The 19,919-nt window shown below is 41.4% G+C and overlaps 1 protein-coding gene across 1 annotated transcript in view; it reads right to left on the bottom strand.

The window, feature by feature from the left end:
* Positions 1–15,205, bottom strand: part of LOC105810959 (caldesmon-like) — a 162,547-nt gene extending 147,342 nt beyond the window's left edge. The window contains 2 exon segments of the mRNA XM_012645028.1: positions 11,962–12,069; positions 15,149–15,205. Coding sequence (XP_012500482.1) covers positions 11,962–12,069; positions 15,149–15,205 — 165 coding nt within the window.
* Between the last annotated feature and the right edge of the window lie 4,714 nt (positions 15,206–19,919).

The raw sequence follows: 19,919 nt of genomic DNA, 5'->3' as shown, positions 1-19,919 counted from the left end.
GCTTGAGAAGCTGAAGGGGACAGGCAGTGGAGAAATGGAGAGAAATACAATGGCAGTGGAGAAATACAACGAGGGGAAAGGACAGCCCAGCTCCCACGAAACTTAGGCACACGAATTCTGGTGATCGGCGGGGGATGAAAAGGAAGACTCTCACGATGTGGACAATTCTTCTTTCACTCATGGTCTTGTGCAAGTATGAATAAGGAACCTTTTCATTTCATTGATTTCCTCATACTAATTGAAGGGTATTTTCTTTCAATGACAGGTGACCAGCTGTCCAGGTTTGCCAGCAGCTAATGGATTTCCCCTCTTTTGGGGTTCTGTTTAGCATTTACTATTTTGTTTATCAACCAAACTTATTTTAATTTACTATCCATTTTATGGAATGGTGGTTTCCATCATGGTTCATGTTCCCAAACAGGCTGTGGCTCCTTAAATCACACACTACAGAGTCACTAAATCAGCAGTTCACAAACTGTTTATTCAGGAACTTTTTATGCCCTTGAAAATTATTGAGGACTTTAAAGAGCTTTTGTTCATGTGGGTTATATCTACTGACATTTACAGTATTAGAAATTAAAACTTAGAAATTTTAAAAGTACTTCTATTAATCTGTTTAAAAATAATAATAAATCAGTATATTCTGACATCACATATTTTCATTAAAAATAACTCATCTTTAAAACAAATAAAGCAAAAAGAAAGCTTAGTAAGAAGAGTGGTCTTGTTTACAATTTGGAAATCTTAACGTTCAGCTTAATAGAGGACAGCTGAATTCTCATATCTGCTGCTGCTTTCAATCTGTCATGTAGCATCTGGAAAACTCTTGTCTACTCATGAAAGAATGATACTAGAAAAGGCCAATAACATATTAGCATGATTATGCAAATAGTTTTAACCCTGATGATTACCTGAAGGATGCCAGCAACCTCTAGGGGTTCCTGGCCCACATTTTGAAAACCTCTGCCCTAGACTTGCATTTGTGTAACTCCAACTTTAAACATCAAGCTGTTCCTGAGGCTAATGAATGAGATTTTAATACACAAAGTGCACAGTCATCCACATTGTCTCCCTGAAACTCCAGGGACTGAAAAATGGGTAGAAGGAAAACCTATTTCTAGGAAAAGCATTTAAGGGTCTAAAGTAATATCAAAGGACTACAAGATTCAGAAGATCTAAATAAGGAAATCTAATACCATCCAAAACTTTGAAGTAGAGTCCATAGCACACATGATAAATTGAGCCTGCATGGAACCTTCCATAGAAAATGAATCATCTTTAACATCTAATGATTCAGATAGAAGACAGTTAAGTGGCCACAGGTCACACAGTCACCTGAAACTTGTGATCAGTCTTGAATCCTGCTTTTCCCTCAGTTCTTACACTTAATTGATCACCAAATCCAGCTCATAAATATTTCTTGCTCTATTTTCTCTCCACCACTAATTTAGGCCTTTATCATTTCTAAACTGGGTTTTCATAGGCGCCTACACATTGATATGCCTGGCTCTTGTCTCTCACATCTGTCCTTCTCAGTAACCTCAGAGCTTTCTCTCTTGAACACAAATCTGAGTATGCCTCCTTCTAACCCTTCAATGTTCCCCATTGCCTGCAGGTCAACTCCAAGTGTCACAGTGGAAAGAGCATGGGCTTTGACATCAGAGAGACAAGGGGATGATCCTAACTTGATTTGAGACCTCAGAGGAGTTACTATCTGAGCTGCTTCCACAGGACAAATGGTATAGTGGGAGGTACAGACAGACAGAAAATTATTATTTGTGGTGGGTGGGAAGTGGAAGAGAGATTATGAAAGCACCTAGGAAAGATGTCTAACCCAAACTTGAAGGACAAGAAATGCATTTTGGAGGAAGTGGCATCTAACTGAAGTTCTAAAAAGGAGGAGTTTCTTGGGGGTTTTTGATAATGAGAAAGGGAATGAGAGGAGGTGGTGGGAGCAGAGTAGAGAAGGTATAGGCAGAAGCAGGGGGAAAGGATGCGCTAATTACAATTCGACTCTAAGGAACAAGGCCTTTGTTTCTTCTTAGGTGAGAAAGGTAAGAGCATGATACATTCAAGAAATTGAAAGTGGTATAATAGTGGTATGCAGGGAAGGGTGTAAGTAAAGCTGGAGAAACAAGTAGGTGGTCAGATCATAAATGGCATTGTAAGATCTGGTAAGGAGTAGAGATTTGATGTGGACTGTTAAAGGGGGCTAATTTAGGATTTTAAGCTGAGGATAAATATGAGGTCTGTGTTGGAGAATCTTCACTCTGGTCATAGTGTTGAGGAGTCATTAAACCAGGGCCATAATGAAGGTAACATCAGGAGAGGCTGCTGGAGATGGTGGCCTGGCCAAGGGCAATGATGATGGAGACAGAGAAAAGAAGATGTATATAAGAACTACTTGGACGTCATCATACATAGTACTCAGCAATTGACTGGACGTGAGGGGTGAGGAAAAGGAAAGAACAAAAGCGGCACAGGGTGATTGGTGGCACCCATCACTGGCCTAAGGGATGTGGGAGAAGGAACGGGTTTGGGGCAAGATGCAGATGAGTTGAATTTGGGAGCAGTAGAGCTTGAGTTGACTATGAGAATCTTGGTGGAGCTGCTCAGTAGACAGATAATCAGGTCTGGGGTCAGGGAAGATCTGGACTACTGATGAAGACTTGGTCCTTCTCAGCAGATTGTGTACCTGAAAGCCAAATCACCAAGGGAGAGCGTATAAAAGAAGCAGACAAAGGGCTCTAAGCCCACAAAGGGCTGCAAGCACACAAAGGAGCCTCCATCATTTGCAAAATAGCATAGGCAATTTTCCAGGACTGTTTGGAGAAATACATGGGAGTACCTAACAGAATGGCTAGCTAACAGTAAATATTTATTGAATAATTAAACGAAAGCACATACCTAACTTTCTAATTTTCCTGTAGACATTAAGCCAAGTGAAAGTTAGTTTACCATCTCAGAGAAAACCTCATGAAGAACATGCAGGTTAAGCCCATACAAAAAAGACACCTCCTGTTATCAGCAGAGCCATGACTCTTAAGGGACAAGGCCTTTGCTTTTTCTAAGACAAGAAAGTCACATTTATTAGCACCCGGTCAGCTATTTAAAACTGACCTCTGTTTGATCTTGACATTTACAAGCAAAAGGAAGTCTTTAGTTATGTAACAGACCAGCAGTCCACACATCCCGGCTGCAACAACAGAAGCTGATTTGTCACTGTGCCTCACTCTATTCAAAACAACACATCTCTTCACCAGCTTGTTATTTTTTCCTTACATTCTCTGAGCCTCCCAATCTATGCCCCCAAAACCCACTAACAGGGTGATGATTAACATTTGCTTAAATGGGAGGTCGTTGATTTTTTTTAAAAGAGGGAACTCATCTGCTGTGAAATCTACCAGAACAGTGGCCAGCTTAATTCTTTAATGAAGTCCCTCAACGAAGTTTCATGGTGATAAGGAACTCATTCCAGGTCAAATAAACTGCTTGTGATTTTATGGCATTAAAGTAGACTTCAAAATAGTTCAGAAAACAAAAACTCATTCACAAAAACTCATGATTTCAGATTGGCATGTCAAGCATAATTTCTGAGCATTTGCAGAAATGAATACTCCTACAGGGCACATGACCTATTTCAAAAAAAAAAAACTTGACATCAAGGAATCCACTGTCTTGCATTTAAACAATGGGAAAAAAACAACATTTTTGGGACAATCTCAGTATGCATCAAATTATTTTTAGCCACTCAATACACATATTTGGTATCTAAAAATTTGTTGAAGGTCTTTGTTCCTCCTATTTCTAAACTTAAAGAAAATATAAATTGAACACTAAGATATACTAAGAGGAAAATAATGGGAGTTAATTTTAGGGCCTTAGAGATAAAATGATTGGTAATTTCTGGGTTATTAGAGTCAAACATAACATACTAGTTTTTGGTGGTTTTTTTGTTTGTTTCCAGTCCAACCTTTATAACAACACACAGATATGTCTGAAGAATTGAAGGTAAATATAGCCAAGTGGTTAAATCTTCCAAGAGAAAGTAAATTATCAGAATCCTCTTTTTTCTGTTACTATGAACTATTTCCTCCTTCCCCACCAGCTACCATGAATATTTGAGTCCTGTTTCATTGCCTGTGGCACATTCTTATTATCTTATGGCCAAAGAAGTCTTAAAAAGTTCCATTGTCTTTGGACACCCCATCTTGAAGAGCAAACCTGAGTCCCAAGAACCTTGAGCAAACCTAGGGCAATAACTTGGCCTTAGCTTTCCTTGTTTGCTGTCAAAAACAACAAGAATCAAACACACACACACACACACACACACACACATACACACACACACCCCTACAACCACCAGCGTCTCAAGGACGAGAGTCCACTGGTTACTCCTGGTAACCATCCTTCCCAGTGAGATTTGAGGTCCTGTGTAGAGCCCCCTGCGTAGTCCTTCATCACGGCCCAGCAAGGTGCTTACTTAACACCATCTGAAGCTCTATTTATTTTCAGTGTTTACTTGTTTATTGCCTGTGTCCTCCCCCTGCAACATCAGCTCCATGAGTCAGGGATCTCGTCGGTCTTGTTAACTGCTGTAGTCCCACTTCTTAGCATGGTGCCTGGCACATAGTGGGCCCTCAGCGAATACTTGTAAATGAAAGAACGAATGCTGCCCAACAAAATCCAAAACAGAAGAAAAACAAACTAAACTTGGCTGGATCTTGATTTTGAATAGCCTGCAAAGCCACTAGTGCCCCCAACGGGGTCCTTGCGATAAGTCAGTTTGGGCCTGCAGGGGAGCAGATGTCGGGGCGCCAATCAGAGTAGATATGTCTTGTTCAGAACTGAATGGTTCCTTCCTTTGCCTTTTTCCTCCTCTCAGATTCCCTTTAACTTTCTTGTTCATTTGGACAACATACTCATAATGTCTTCTTTCTTCAGATCAAGATCACAGATAATTTGCCCACCTCTTACATTCCAGGAGACTCCAACAGGGAGGGGTATCTTAGGGTTCAGCTCTCGCCATCTTCCACTCACTTGGGACTTGGCTTTTTGTCTTGCCAAGATTTTCTCTGCAAACTGGAGTACAGGGTTCTCAGAACAATATATTTTTGTCATACTTCCCACATCTTTTCTACATTAAAAGGTCATCCAGTTGCCAATGCGTCTTTATAGGGTATTGTCATTATGTCAGGCATTTGGAGAATTGAGAAACCAAATGAAGAAAACCTCATTTCAATTGTCTTGGTTTGAGACGCTGACACAAACATATCCCGTATTTGTCTCTTTTTATATGAAGTGCCTAAGAATATAAATATCATCCGAGGCACAAATCTGAGGACCAGGACTTCCAACTGGCAGTACCTGCTGAATGTCACGGTTATAGACCAATGGAATAGAATTGAGAGTCCAGAAATAAACCAAAGTATCTATGGCCAATTGATTTTTGACAAGTATGTTAGGATCATTCAATGGTGAAGAATTGTCTCTTCAACAAACGGTTCTGGGAAAACTCGACCACATACAAAAGAATATTGAGGTTACCAGACAATACATTCTGTACAATAATATGGTCAAGGGGTTGGATAAGTTCGTCAGAGATTGCCATTTGCCAACCAAATATCCATTCTTCTCTTCTTAGTAAAAGACTCTCCATAGTCTTGGGAGTGGCGATGTGCCTAGCTAAATACCCATCTTTCTCAGCCTTCTTAAAATGGAGCTGGCCAGCGATATATAAGAATTTATTAACTGAGGTTTCCAAAAAAGCTCTTAAAAGGGACTGCTCAGCTGGCAGTTGCCCATTCCTATCTTGCACTTGCCCCTTCCTTCTTCATGATGCCTGAGAGGTGAACAAGGCGGCTGCACCTGCGGCAGCACCTGGCGCCTGAGGAAGGAAGCCATACATGTGGCAGAAGAGACAAAGCTCAGGCCCCCAAGGGCTGTGGAGCCACCTGTCCTGGGATGCCCATGTCTCAACTTAACTTTATGTGAGGGACAAATCGACATCTGCTGTGTCTTATTTGGGTTGTCTGTTTTATGCACCCAAACCTAATCCTAACTCATCCAGTCACTCCCATGAGGTGGGGGGCACAGGGCAAGGGTGAAGAGGAACCTCGGCCTGAAGGTCTGGGCTAGTGCCTGGTACTCAACTTAAACTGAATGGGAAACTGTTAGAAATGCCAATTCTTGACCCTGCCCCAGATCTACTGCAGAAACTCTGGCGGTGGGGCCCAGCAACCTAACAAGCCCCCAAGTGCCAGTTTGGGAACCAAGGTAAATTCTTTTAGTTCAGTGCTCCATTGTAGGAAACTTCTGTTAAGTGGCTTAGGCTATGACCACATGCTGGTAATAGGCGCTTTTGATTTTAAAAATGCTTGGGTTCTATTACCAGATTCACCATTTATTGACTGTATGACCTGAGGCTAATGACAATGTTTTTGAGTCTTATTATCCTCAATATCAAGTGGGGCTTATAATAACAGTGCCCCTTGTAGGGTTATTGCGTGGATCAAATAAAATGTCTGCAAATCTAAGCACAGCACCTAGAATACTCTAGGTGCTTAATAAATGTTAGTTCCTCCACTTTCTATCCACCATTTACAATGCATTGCGGGGGTCTGGTCTCAGGCACACATTCCTGTAGGATGCAAACTGGGACACTTTCCACCTCACTCCCTTTTCATGCTCTGTCTCCAGTATTGCTCCTGTTATTCTTCAAGGTGGGGGGAGACCTTCAGGCAGGGAGATTCCAGGGGTAAAAAGAAATAAAAAGGAATTTTCTTTGCATATGACTTAACTGGTCATGTTAGCTCTTGAGTGGGGATACAGGAATGCCCTATTACTAGTTTTATTTTAGGCCTTAGGAAATGTTTCATGTGCCCAACTGGCACATGAGCTACTACCAAGAAGTAAGAAAAATGCTCACACATGCTTTTTCCAAAAATTGGGAAATGAAACTACCATGTTCTTCTCCATTGAAATGTCTCTGCATTTTGAGTATAACCAATAAACTTCTCTTTATGGAAGCAAATGGGAAAAAAACTACTCCAAAAGACCACCAGGGACCCCTAGCCATGGCTTGTCTATGTCTCATCCCTACCTGGGAGAAACAATGGTTAGAAAAGAAGGTCAAGTTCCCACCCAGCCTCCTGCCTCCCAGCCCTGGCATCAAGTTATAAAATCTCTTTCCCAGCTAGTGTTTATGGCACACTCAATGTAAGTAATATTTTGCTAGGTACATTACCCACAAGGTGTCCAAAACTATTTCTGACTACATAGTTGTTACTGGATTCACCTCATCAGTGGAAAATAACCACAGACCACCCCCAAGCCCCCACACTCCTCAGCTTGCCAAAGAAAATTCTGAAATGACCAGATACCAGCACTGCTCATTCAGTTCCCAGCCTGGGAAAAATTAAAAACTAGGCAGAAAGAACCCCAAGAGATGAAGCAGGGACAAAAAAACAAGGTTAAAGAGCTAAAGTCACTTTACCAAATGACAAGCTGAGAAAGAATAGAATAGAAAGCTGGATGGTGGACAAGCCAGTCAAGTTAGGACACGGGAGCTTGGGCAGTGGCTGGAGGAGGGGCAAGGGCCAGGGAGGGGGTGCTCTTCCTGGTCAAGAGACTGTAAGATCTCTCCTTGGAGAAGGACTGCTCTGTTATGATTTGGGCCATCTTTCAAATGTTTTGAGAGATACCAGTAAGGAAAGATATTTCTTATACACACACACACACACACACACACGTGTGTGTGTGTGTGTGTGTGTGTGTGTGTGTGAGAGAGAGAGAGAGAGAGAGAGAGAGAGAGAGACTTTTGTGATCAGTTGGGACTGTGATTAATTGATTTGGCTCAAGGAATGAAGGGAATCACAGAGTTCTGTTATGACCACTGCTAGGAGTAGAGATAAATTGATATTTACCAAGAGAGAACCTACTGTCTTAGTCCACTTGGGCTGCTATAACAAAATACCATAAGCTAGGTAGTTTACAAGCATAGAAATTTATTTCTTATAGTTCTAGAGGCTGGAAAGTCCAAGATCAAAGCAAGGGTGAGGGCCCACTTCCTGGTTCATAGACAGTGCCTTCTTGCTCTGCCCTACACAGATAGGAGCAAGGGAGCTCCCTTGCACCTCGTTTGCAAGGGCACCAACCCCATTCGTCCCCCCAAGGATCCCACCTGCAAATACCATCACATTGGGGATTAGGTTTAAACATATGCATTTGAGAGTAGCACAAACATTCAGACCATAGCACCTACTAAGAGGCAGATCTCTATCTCATTTAATCTACTCAACAGCCCTCTGAAACTAGCATGTTTATCCCCTTCTAGATAAGACAACTGTGGATGGGGAGATGAAGTGAATTGCCCAAGGTCATAAAGCCGGCAATTAGTGTAGCAGGCTGGAGCTGGGAACCAGAAGCCCTAATGAATAGGAGACACTCTAGGCCAAAGTTGCTATCAAAAGGAGTGTTTTCTCAGGAACTGTGCACTGGGAGCATCTGGATCCATGCCTCATTGTGAAATTGTGGGTTTTCTTGACACTTTCTTAGAAGCTGTCTCAGCACAACAGCTGTAGGGTTGATTTACTTGCAGATGGTCACAAACAGCAGTTCACCAGAGCCCGCATTTTTGTTCCCCACTAGAAACTGATGAGAGAAGGCAGCACACATGGGAAAACTGCTTTTCATGGGCATCCCCAGACACCTTTTTACTTTTCTTCTTTCTCTCATATTTTAAGAACTTTTCCTACCTTTCCTATGCACCCTTTTTCTTTATCTACTACCCAGTTTCCAGGCATTTGACGTTCCTTCCACTGATCTTCACCTACAAGAAATACAATCAAGTATTTTCTTACACAAAACTTGGTAATGTTTTGAGTTATTTATTATCACCCAGGATAAAAGTTAATTGCAAATTATGCTGATCTCATATTTCTTTTATTTTGACAATAGTGGCATGACTGCAGAGAAAGACAGAATAATTGTTAACTAGAGTGAAGCCCAAAAAAGAATTCTGGTTCCTGTGCGACCTCACCAGGGGAAGTGGCCACAATCTCCTCATCTCATTCACTATTTCTATTTTTTTTTTTTGTCTTTTTCCTAGTGAACCTAAAGAGACCTTGCTAAAGAGGATCTTAGAAACGTCCAGTTTGAGTAAACTGAGGCCCAGGACCAACAGATGCTTAGCAGGTGACAACTCCAGGCATCTATACTTTCCATTCTGAGTTAATTCCATGTTCTTCTCTAAGAAGCAAAGCTAGGAGGTAATGATTGGCTAACAGTGGGATTATCCCTTCACCAAGCTAGATCCACTGGTTGACAATTCTGTAAGCTTCCACTCCTTTTTTCCGGCACAAATCTTTGACGTCATTTCTTCTGCTCGCTGCACTTCTTTCTGCCCTACTGGGCCAGTCTGTCTGGCCAGTGCTCAGCTGCATGGCTAATATACACAATCTGGGTTACCAGTGAAAGCCAGCTAGCATTTCCAACATCCTTGTGACAAATCCTAAATCAATGACATCTAAAAGAAGCCTTAATGTATATAGCACGCAAACATACTCCTTCAAACACACACACACGCGCGCGCACACAATCATTGTCTTTAATACTAAAGACAGTATTTCTGCAATCCCTTAGCAGCACAGCCTGGTAAGGAAGACAGTGGCACCCAGTGGACAAAAGTTTGATTGTTTGAGACAGGTGTTCCATTCTGAAATATTCTCAAGAACATTCTTAAGAAATACTAGTTCCTCCCCTTTCCCTGTCCTCTCATCTCATTTTTTAAGATGACAATTTAAATTTTAAAATAGAGGACAAGGCACTGTTCTTACGGTTTTTATCTTTTCAAGGATCAGACTGGACTCAAACACTTGAGGAAAGCAAAAACCTCAGGATTAAATCCTTTGAGAACACAGTGTCTATGTTGGACTGACATGCCTCAACAATAACCAAGGAGGCAGCCAAATCTAATAAAATGTTCAACTTAATTAAAAACGTAATATTGAAAATGCCTACAATGTCCTTTTGCACATCATACTTGCCTTGTCCTCAAACCATGACCAACTTCCAATTCAATTGACTTGGTTATGCAAAGTTGGCAACTTCAAGAACTATATTATAGGACAATAGCACACACAGACCCTGCAGCTTAATACTATAGTGCAGTTTATCTTGGAGTCATAAAAACACCTGTCTTCATTCCCCGCCTCTTCCAATGATTCTATTTTCCGTGACCCATTTGAGTAGAGAAGCCCTGGCTTATGTGTCTTTCTCCCCAAAACATCTACCCAGCATCTTACTTACAGAAGGTACAAAGACGTTAAGTGAAATCCCATTTCTGTTTTATATATTTAAGCTGCTAAACACTAAAAAGAAACATATCTAATTGATTGGTGTCAAATAATGGGATCATCCAGTTAAGAATCTTAAATATTAGGGGCTATTTGTACTGGGTAAAAATATTTTATAAAGAACAAAAGGAATGGGTATATTTATGAGTGAACTGGATTTTACTGAGTTAAATGAGAAATCATTTAAGCCATTCAATCACAAAATAAACATGTATCTTAGTGCAACCTAAAGTTGGTGCCTTCCTTTAGTTAGTTCAAAAATCCTTCCCAGTTTGGAGGCTCTGATATTTTTAGTTTTTTTTTCTTTGAAATGGTACCTCAAGTTCATCATTATGTTCTTTGTGATTGATAATTTTGCCACAGTTTAAGCCCTGTTTTTGTTTGTTTTAGAGGAAAAAAAACAGCTTGCAGCCTCGTACCATGGCTTGAGACTGAGATGGAAACTTTCCCAAAAGGGCAACACACTTTCATTAATTGACATAAGTCCCCTGGTGAGCCCTTGTGTCAGTCACATTTAGTCAGTAAACAACAAACATGCCAAAGGGATGCACTTGTGTTGGTAAGCTAAAAAAGAAATGAAGGCCACATTACAGGTTAATCATACTTCTTTTTCTCACAACACCAGCACCTTTTCTCCCTAGTTTCTGCAAAAGTTCCTATAAAACTCTGATACAATTAGACTTTACTGTACAAAGACACTACCTTTATTATTTAAAAAACTTAACATTAGGTTTTAAAAGTTTCTAAAATATATTCTCATCCAAATGTATCAATCAATGAGAAATTAACATACTTTTATAACATCTAATGGTCTCCTCTGTCCGGTTCCTCCACTGACTGTCACCAAGAGTGAGGGCTGGTGCCCCTGTGCCATAGGGCAGACCCAGCTCCCAGGCAGCTTTGCTTGCTGGGGCCAAGCCCCTCTGCCCAGGAGGAAAAGGCAGTAATAACGGCTGGTTGCACTGTGCCCTGTGCTATGTGCAAAGTGCAATCTTATTGGGAAGTGGTCCAGCCCCTGGTCTGAGTTTCACTGATACCCACAGCCACTGCCTCTGAAATCAGGGACCTGCTGTGGATGCAGAGCACCTGTGCAGGGTGCGGGCCGGGCTCCACCTATGTTCTGCTGTGCCTTTGCTTCTGTGAGTTTCAAAAATCCAAGAGGAAAGTCAATATTTAAAAAATTCTCTTCCAAGTAAACTTTTCTCAAATAATTCAAAAAAAGGTACTCCAATGTGGTTCCCATTGGTTTTATTTAATCTTGGAGCCTTTCTGTTTATAATGCAAATATGCTTTGCTTATTCAGGAAAACCACTTGCTTAAAGAGGCTTTCCTAACTCATGGCCCGTGGTGAATGAAATCAAGTAAAATAGAAAGGTGAAAAAACTTTTAAAGGCCAAAAAGATCCACGCAGATTAAAGTGCATATTGTTATGTCCAAAATGATGAAACACTCTGAGGGCGTGTGTGCATCATGCGTAGTTGCGTGCACGCGTGTGTGTGCTTGCGTGTGTGTATCAACGGGCAGAGGTTAAAGCGTGTGTTCAGATTACACTTGCCATACTGAACACTGAGGGACATCTGTTTCCAGTTCCCATGACAGGCATTACCTGTTCGGATAAAGCTCTAGCCTTTTCTTCTGCTTCCTCCAGGCAAATCTCCAAGGATCTGAGTTGGGCCAAGGTAAATGACATCTGTCCAGCACCCAGGGACTTTCTCTTTAAAACAATAATAAAGTATTACTTTTTGACATAGTTTGCTGAGTGTGTCACAAATAATTTTATAGATTAAGGATAGCTTGATAAACTCACACAAGTTCTCCTTTTTCCTAACACAGTGATAAAACAGCAAAATCTTATAACCATAGTCTTATTTAACAGTTTACAGTCTAAAGGGAGAGTAAAAATTAAATGATGACAATAAACAGTTTTAGAAAGCTGAGATCAAATTACTCACGTTGGAATTGAGTTACTCTGCCACTTTTATTCTTACTTCAAGAGGTTAGGATCAAAATTTCGCATTCCTAATGGGAGATGTCACCTAGAATGCCTGTGTTTTTAACATCACCTATGAAGAGGAACAGGGTCATTGGAACTCGGAGAAGCCCTGTGTCCTCTGACCTTCACCTTCTAGTTCTTATCACAAGTATCATTGAAGCAAAGGCAACCACATGCTTTAGAGTCAGATCATTCTTCCTCAGAGCATGGCTAATGTGACCGAAATCAGCAGATGTGTAGACTTTGCCTCTCACAGTTTTTCTAAAGTCACTTTTTCTCAGCTGCAAGCTGAAGAACATGCAAAATTGGTATGGAAATATCAGTTATAGGCCTTGCTGAAACTAGAGTGCTTCCTAACTACTCTTCGGCTATTGTGATAATTACTAATTACAAAGCAATATGAAAACTTAAAAAGGAAAACTTCATATATGCTAGGATTATGACCTTCCTATAGCTTCCCTGGGTGTGCCCTGTTTTCTTGTGAATACTCCTGCCGCTGCAGCTGCTTCTAATTAACCCCATAAAAATTGAACTGTGTTCCTACATATTTTAAAGGTCTAACTGCTGCTTTGTTTTTTCCTTATGGTTTATGAGACCATGGATTTTACACATGTGTGCATTTCTTGATGATAAAATAGAGCCATCTGGTAGCAAATGGAACCAGTCAAAAAAATGCAGCGTTCATTCAGTTCCTGTAATTTTTCATGCTGTGTGCTGAGCCTTGAGGCTGTGTCTCTGGCCTCTAATAAAAAAGGAACTCTATGGGATGGGGACAAAAAATATTGCTACCTCTCACAAACAACCTGGCTCCAAAGTCAAGCTCCACCACACACAGCTGCACGCCCACCCTCAAAAATTTGCCTTTAAGGGATGGACATCTTTGGCTGGAAAGGTGATACTGAGGGATGACATGAACCAATCATCCTCAGTATCTTACAATGATTCCAGTAATTTCAAGATTGAGTCCAAGAATTCTCAAAAAAAAAAAAAAAAAACCTTAAAATAAAATTCTTGAGTATCTACATTTAGAGAGAAATGCATGCTGTAAAACATTTTATGCAGAAAGTAGGGATTTTCAAGAGGCCAAACCATTTTTAAAAGATTGGGAATCCCTGACCTAGACTGCTATTTCCAGGGAGCATCTCTTTGCTGGATATTTGATCTCAAGAGGAAGTTTTTAAATTTTGCATGAGTAGTCACCTAATCTGTTACTCTAGTCCTTTTCATCCAAACACCAAAAATTTCCACAGCCAAAAAAGACAACCGTTTCCGGTAAGGTAACAGCATTGGGAGGGTGGGGCAAGATGGCTGACTACAGACATTGCTCACTGGACCGTCTCAGAAAGAAGGAAAAGTTTTAGGTGGAAAACAAACATAGCTCAGGTGTAGTTCCGATGGAAAAATGCCAGAACCTACCGGAGACCCCATGGGAAGAAATTGCAGAGCAGAACAAGGAGGAGCAGGATGTCAGCGGAGATCAACCCCCCGGAAACCTGGAGCCCGTGGAAACGGTAGGTGGCGTCTGCTTGTCCTCCTCACGCCCCGGCAGTCGCAGGCCCCCCGAGCTGCTGAGAGGCCCCAGCCTCGCGAGCCCAACAGCGGCTGCCGCCAGTGACTGGGAGCTTCTCGAAGACAAAGCACCAGGCTGCCAGCCCCCTTGGGGTCACTCCCTGTCACCACAGACCTGGTCAAGGCGGTGGGCACCGTGCTGCTTCTCCACCCACTGTGTGCCTGTGTCCTCCCCAGGAGCTTCAGCCCTTCAGTTTTCATGTCCCTGGTCTCCACACAAAGCTCTCCCAACTCCTGCCCAGACGACAGTGGCCACAGGGGCCGGTGGGTCCCCGGGGATCTGTGTGCTCCCGGAGCCTGGGCATTCCGGGCGGGCTGCCACGCAGGGAGAGGGACAGAGGGGACAGGGCCGGCTCTCCTCCACTCAGACCCTTTCCCTCCCTCTCCCCTCCCCCTCCCGCTGCTGTCCAGTGGCCCTGGTGCAGGAGGGTGACTGGGCCAGGGCTCTCAGGAGGAGCCGCTTCCCCTCTGTTCCAGGCTCCTACAGAGAGTGGGCTCTCACCTTTCCTCTTAATGACCTGCAGCAGAACTGAAGGTTGCCCGGACCGTGAGCTCCCTGCCTGCTGGCCCTCCCCGTGCTGCTCGCCTGGCTACCTCAACAGAGCAGGGCATCACCCAAGCAGAGGGATATTAAGCCTGCTTGAGCGCTCCCTGGGCAACTCAAGACCAGCATGTGTCTCCCTGGCATGGTCGGGGATTGAACTTGGGGAACCGGAGGACAGGCATGCAGGCCAGATTCCTGACAGGACTCAGTCATATTGTTCGGAGGCACGGAAGGAAGATCTGTGAACTAATCTTGGGAGGCAAGAGAGCCCATGTGGGCGTAACTAAAAGGAGAGTGCAGTGTGGGTCCCAGCTGCAGTGCATTCATGGAGCACCCCTCCCCCCACAGGAAAGCTGCGCTTTGCGTTTGGGACAAGATCTTAGACAGGGAAGTTCCCAGCTCTGGGCATCTTTGCTGGCGAGGTCAGCTGGTTCTGGCTGCTGGTTTTGGCCAGATGCTAGGAAGATTCACGGACAAGGGAAGAAGAAGAGGAGCAAAACCCACTCCTGACAGTCTGTGAATCCTAGATGGCCCCTCCCCCATGAGCAGATTTTCTGGCTTCGTGGGGCCACTTCAGCCCCTCCCTGGGGGCTTTCCCCAGCAATCTGGGAGCAGACCCTTGACCACTGCCCAGACAGCTCCTGTGCCTGCCTTTGTGGAGACTGAACATAGGCTCATATGACCCACCTCTGCTGTGGTGGAGAATAAGCAGTCTCCTGGGAGTTCCAGGGCCCCAGGCACCATCTGGGGCAATCAAGTGCTTCTCCTGAACGACTAGAGCCAGTCACAGGTCCCAAAAAACACCACTGCAGTTGGCTCTTTCCTGCAAGCACCACCTACTGGCACAAGGACAACCTGTATAGCCCATTACAGCAGTGGTCCCCAACCTTTTTGGCACCAGGGATGAGTTTCATGGAAGACAATCTTTTGACAGACTTGGGAGGGGATGGTTTCAGGATGATTCAAGTGCACTACATTTATGGTGCACTTTATTTCTATTATTATTACATTGTAATATATAATGAAATAATTATACAACTCACTATAATGCAGAATCAGTGGGAGGCTTGAGCTTGTTTTCCTGCAACTAATGCTGCTGTTGATCTGACAGGAGGCAGAGCTCAGGCAGTGATGTGAGTGATGGGGAGCAGCTGTAAATACAAATGAAGCTTTGCTTCCTCACCTGCCACTCACCTCCTGCAGTGTGCCTGGTTTCTAACAGGCCATGGACTGGTACCAGTCTGCGGCCCAGGGATTGGGGATTGCAGCATTACGGAATAAATTGACTCAATCATACAGACTCTCATCCCCAAACACCACCTACTGTCTCAGAGATTAAACTGGGCATCCCAATATAATTCACACTGTTAAGATGACCGCAGGGCTAGGGAAAGAGAAAGAATTTCAAAGACCTCCATCTTCCCTTGACAACAAGAAACAGGGAATCTGCCCATGTACATAGTACACAACCACTACAGCCTAAAATAACTAGTAATCACACAAACTTCCACACTCAGGATTTCTATAACCAAGGTATCCATCTAGAATCTAGACCCCCATCAAAGTAGCCACAAGCAAAGCCAAAGGTCCTTATTCAACATACACTACAGACACACCCTTAAGAGTGAGGGGGAAAAATTCATCTAAACAAAAGAAAATTTAAAAAAGAAGTGATAGATGCTCCAGATGAGAAGGAATCAGTGCAAGAACTCCAGAAGTATGAAAAATTAGAGTAAAAGAATACCCCCAAAGAAGTACACCAGTTCTCCAGCAATGAATCCCAAATAGAAACCAAAAGCAAGCAGCCATTTTCATATCAGATAAAATAGACTTTAATCAACAATGGTAAAAAAAGATGAAGACAGTCATTATATAATGGTAAAGGAAGGAATTCAACCAAGTTTTTGGTTTCTATTTGCATGGAATATTTTTTTTCCATCTCATTATCTTGAGTCTGTGTGAGTCCTTGTGGTTCAGATGTGTTTCTTGGAGACAGCAGATACTTGAGTTGTGTTTTTTCATCCATTCAGCCAGTCTGTCTTTCAAGTGGGGCATTCAGACCACTCACATTGAGTTTTCGTATTGATATGTGGAATACAGTTCAACATGATAGGTGAAACTTTATTGTTTTACTTTCCCTCTTGTGCTATTGTTTTATAGGCAGAGTAAAGACTCAACCCCTATCAGAAATGGAAAAAGAGACATTATAACTGATATTGCAAAAATAAATACTATGAAAACTTCTATGCAAACAAACTAGAAAACCTAGAGGAACTGGATAAATTCTTGGAAACACACAACCTCCGAAGCCTGAATCCAGAAGAGATATAAATCCTGAACAGACCAATAACAAGTAGTGAGATTTAAGTGGTAATAAAAAATTACCAACAAAAAAAGCCCTGGACCAGACAGGTTCTACCAGACCTACAAAGAAGAACTGGTACCTATCATGCAGAAACTATTCCATAACATTGGAAAGAAGAGAATCCTCCTTAATTCATTTGATGAAGCCAGTATCAACCTGGTAGCAAAATCAGGAAAGGATACAATAACAACAAAAAAAGAAAACTACAAATGAATATCCCTTATGAACATAGAGGCAAAAATCCTCAACAAAATACTAGGTAACTGAATTCAATAGCACATCAAAAAGATTATCCACCATGATCAAATGGATTATATACCATGGATGTAAGGATAGTTTAACATATGCAAATCAATAAATGTTATTCACTACATAAACAGAAACAAAAACAAAGAATATATGATCATCTCCATAGATGCAGAAAAAGCATTTGATAAAATCCATCACCCTTTTTATGATAAAAACCCTCAACAAACTAGGCATAAAAGGAGCATACCTCAAAATTATAAAAGCCATCTAGGACAAACCTACAGCCAACATCATATTGAATGGGGAATAGTTCAAAACATTCCCCCTAAGAACTAGAACAAGACAAGAGTGCCCACTGTTATCACTTCTATTCAGCACAGTACTAGAAGTCCTAGCCAGAGCAATCAAGCACGAGAAAGAAAGAAAAAATAAAGCAATCAGGATAGAAGAGGTCAAACTATCCTGTTCACTGATGATATAATCTTGTATCTAGAAAATCCTATAGATTCCACCAAAAGACTCCTAGAATTGATAAATTCAGCAATGTCTCAGGTGACAAAATCAATATACACAAATCAGTAGCATTTCTACATTCTGATAACAGTGAAGCTGAGAGTTAAATCAAGGACTCAATACCATTTAGAATAGCTACAAAGAAAATAAAATACTTAGGAATATACTTAACCAAAGAAGTAAAAGATCTTTACTAGAAGAACTACAAAACACTGATGAAAGTTTGTGTCATAGATGACACAAACAAATGGAAAAATGTCCCATGCTTATCTCATGGATTGATAGAATCAATATTGTTAAAATGCCCATACTACCCGAAGTGATTTACAGTTTCAACTCAATTCCCATCAAAATATCAGTGTTGTATTTCATAGATCTAGAAAAAATAATCCTAAACTTCATATGAAACCAAAAAAGAGCCTGAATAGCCAAAGCAATCTTAAGCAAAAAGAACAAATCTGGAGGCATCATATTACCTAACTTAAATTATGCTACAATGCTATAGTAACCAGAACAGCACAGTATCGGTATAATAGTAGAGACACAGACCAATGAAACAGAATAAACAATCCAGAAATAAAACCATCTACCTGCAACCAGCTAATCTTCAACAAAGCAAACAACAACATACACTGAAGAAAGGAAGCCCTATTCAATAAATGATGCTGGGAAAATTGGATAGCCACATGTAGAAGAATGAAGCAGGACCCCTATCTCTCACCATATATAAAAATTAATTCAAGATGGATTACAGACTTAAATGTAAGGCATGAAATGATAAACATTCTAGAAAAATACGTAGCTAAAACTCTTCTAGACATTGGCCTACACAAAGAATTTATGACTGAGACCCCAAAGGCAAATATAGCACAACACAAACAAATGTGACTTACTTAAATTAAGAAGCTTCTGTACAGCAAAGGAAATAATCAACAGAGTGAATAGACAACGTGTAGAATGGAAGAAAATATTTTTAAACTATACATCTGACAAAGGACTAATATCCACAGTCTACAAAGAACTCAAACAAATCAGCAAGAAACAAACAAATAAACCCATCAAAAAGTGGGCAAAAGACATGAACAGCAGTTTTTCAAAAGAAGATAGACAAATGGCCAACAAACATCTGAAAAAATACTAATCGTTAGAGATATTCAAATTAAAACTGCAATGAGATACCACCTTACCCCTATCAGAATGGCCATTATTAAAAAGTCAAAAAACAATAGATGTTGGTGTGGATGCAGAGAGAAAGGAATGCTTATACACTGTTGCAAATTAGTGCAACCTCTAGGGAAAACACCATGAAGATTCCTCAAAGAAATAAATGTAGACCTACCATTCTATCCAGCAATCCCACTCTTGGATATCTACCCAATGGAAATGAAGTCATTTTATCAAATAGACACCTGCACTTGAATGTTTATCACAGCACAATTCACAATTGCAAAAAATGTGGAATCAACCCAAATGTCCATCAATTCATGAGTAGATACACACACACAACCCATGAAGTACTACCAAGCCCTAAAAAGGAAATGAAATAATGTTGTTTGCAGCAACTTGGATGAAAGCAGAGACCATTATCCTAAGTGAAGTATCTCAGGAATGAAAAACCAAACACCATATGTTTTCCCTAATAAGTGGGAGCTAACTGATGGTACACACGGGCAAAGAGCAGTATAAAGTACATGAGAAACCAAGAAGGGGGAGGATGTGAGGGTGCTCATGGGATGAAAACTTACCTATTGGGTATAATGAACACTATTTTGATGATGGGCACACCAAAAGCCCTGACTTAAGTATTATACAAGGTATCCATGTAACAGAAACACTTGTACCTCTTAATATTTTGAACAAAAAAAATCATTGGTAAGTCAAAGCCAAATGCAACAGGCTTAACTGAAAACTGTTATTAAATAACATACGACTTTTTGTACAGATAAATTTAGGAAATTGTCATGTGTTGCAGAACAGAGAGAGACCTGAGCAAACCATGGAGAGTGCCAAGAAAGTCTAATGCACCGTTACCGCAGCCGCAAGCTGTCACTCCCCGCTCTCTGACCTCCGTTCCCCTACTCTCTTAAGGGAAAGAGTTTATACAAAGACAAGCACTTTTTGATGGGAGGCAACCCTATTAACAAAGAAAAAAAATAATTAAGTCACAAACCACTTCAGAAATAAATAAATACATGCGGTAGAGGTTTTGGCAGTAGGTGTGTGGTTTCAAAGACACTAAAATAGAGGTGTAGTCAGTCATTATCCCAGCTTTGCAGGATGCATGGCAGACAGCAGAGAGACAGGACTTAGACTGTTAATTTCATTCTGCTT

The sequence above is a fragment of the Propithecus coquereli genome, unplaced genomic scaffold, assembly GCF_000956105.1.
Source record: "Propithecus coquereli isolate 6110/MARCELLA unplaced genomic scaffold, Pcoq_1.0 Scaffold224, whole genome shotgun sequence".
NCBI lineage: Eukaryota > Metazoa > Chordata > Mammalia > Primates > Indriidae > Propithecus > Propithecus coquereli.
Note: the sequence above shows the minus strand (reverse complement) of the source record. Positions and strands in the feature narration are given on the sequence as shown.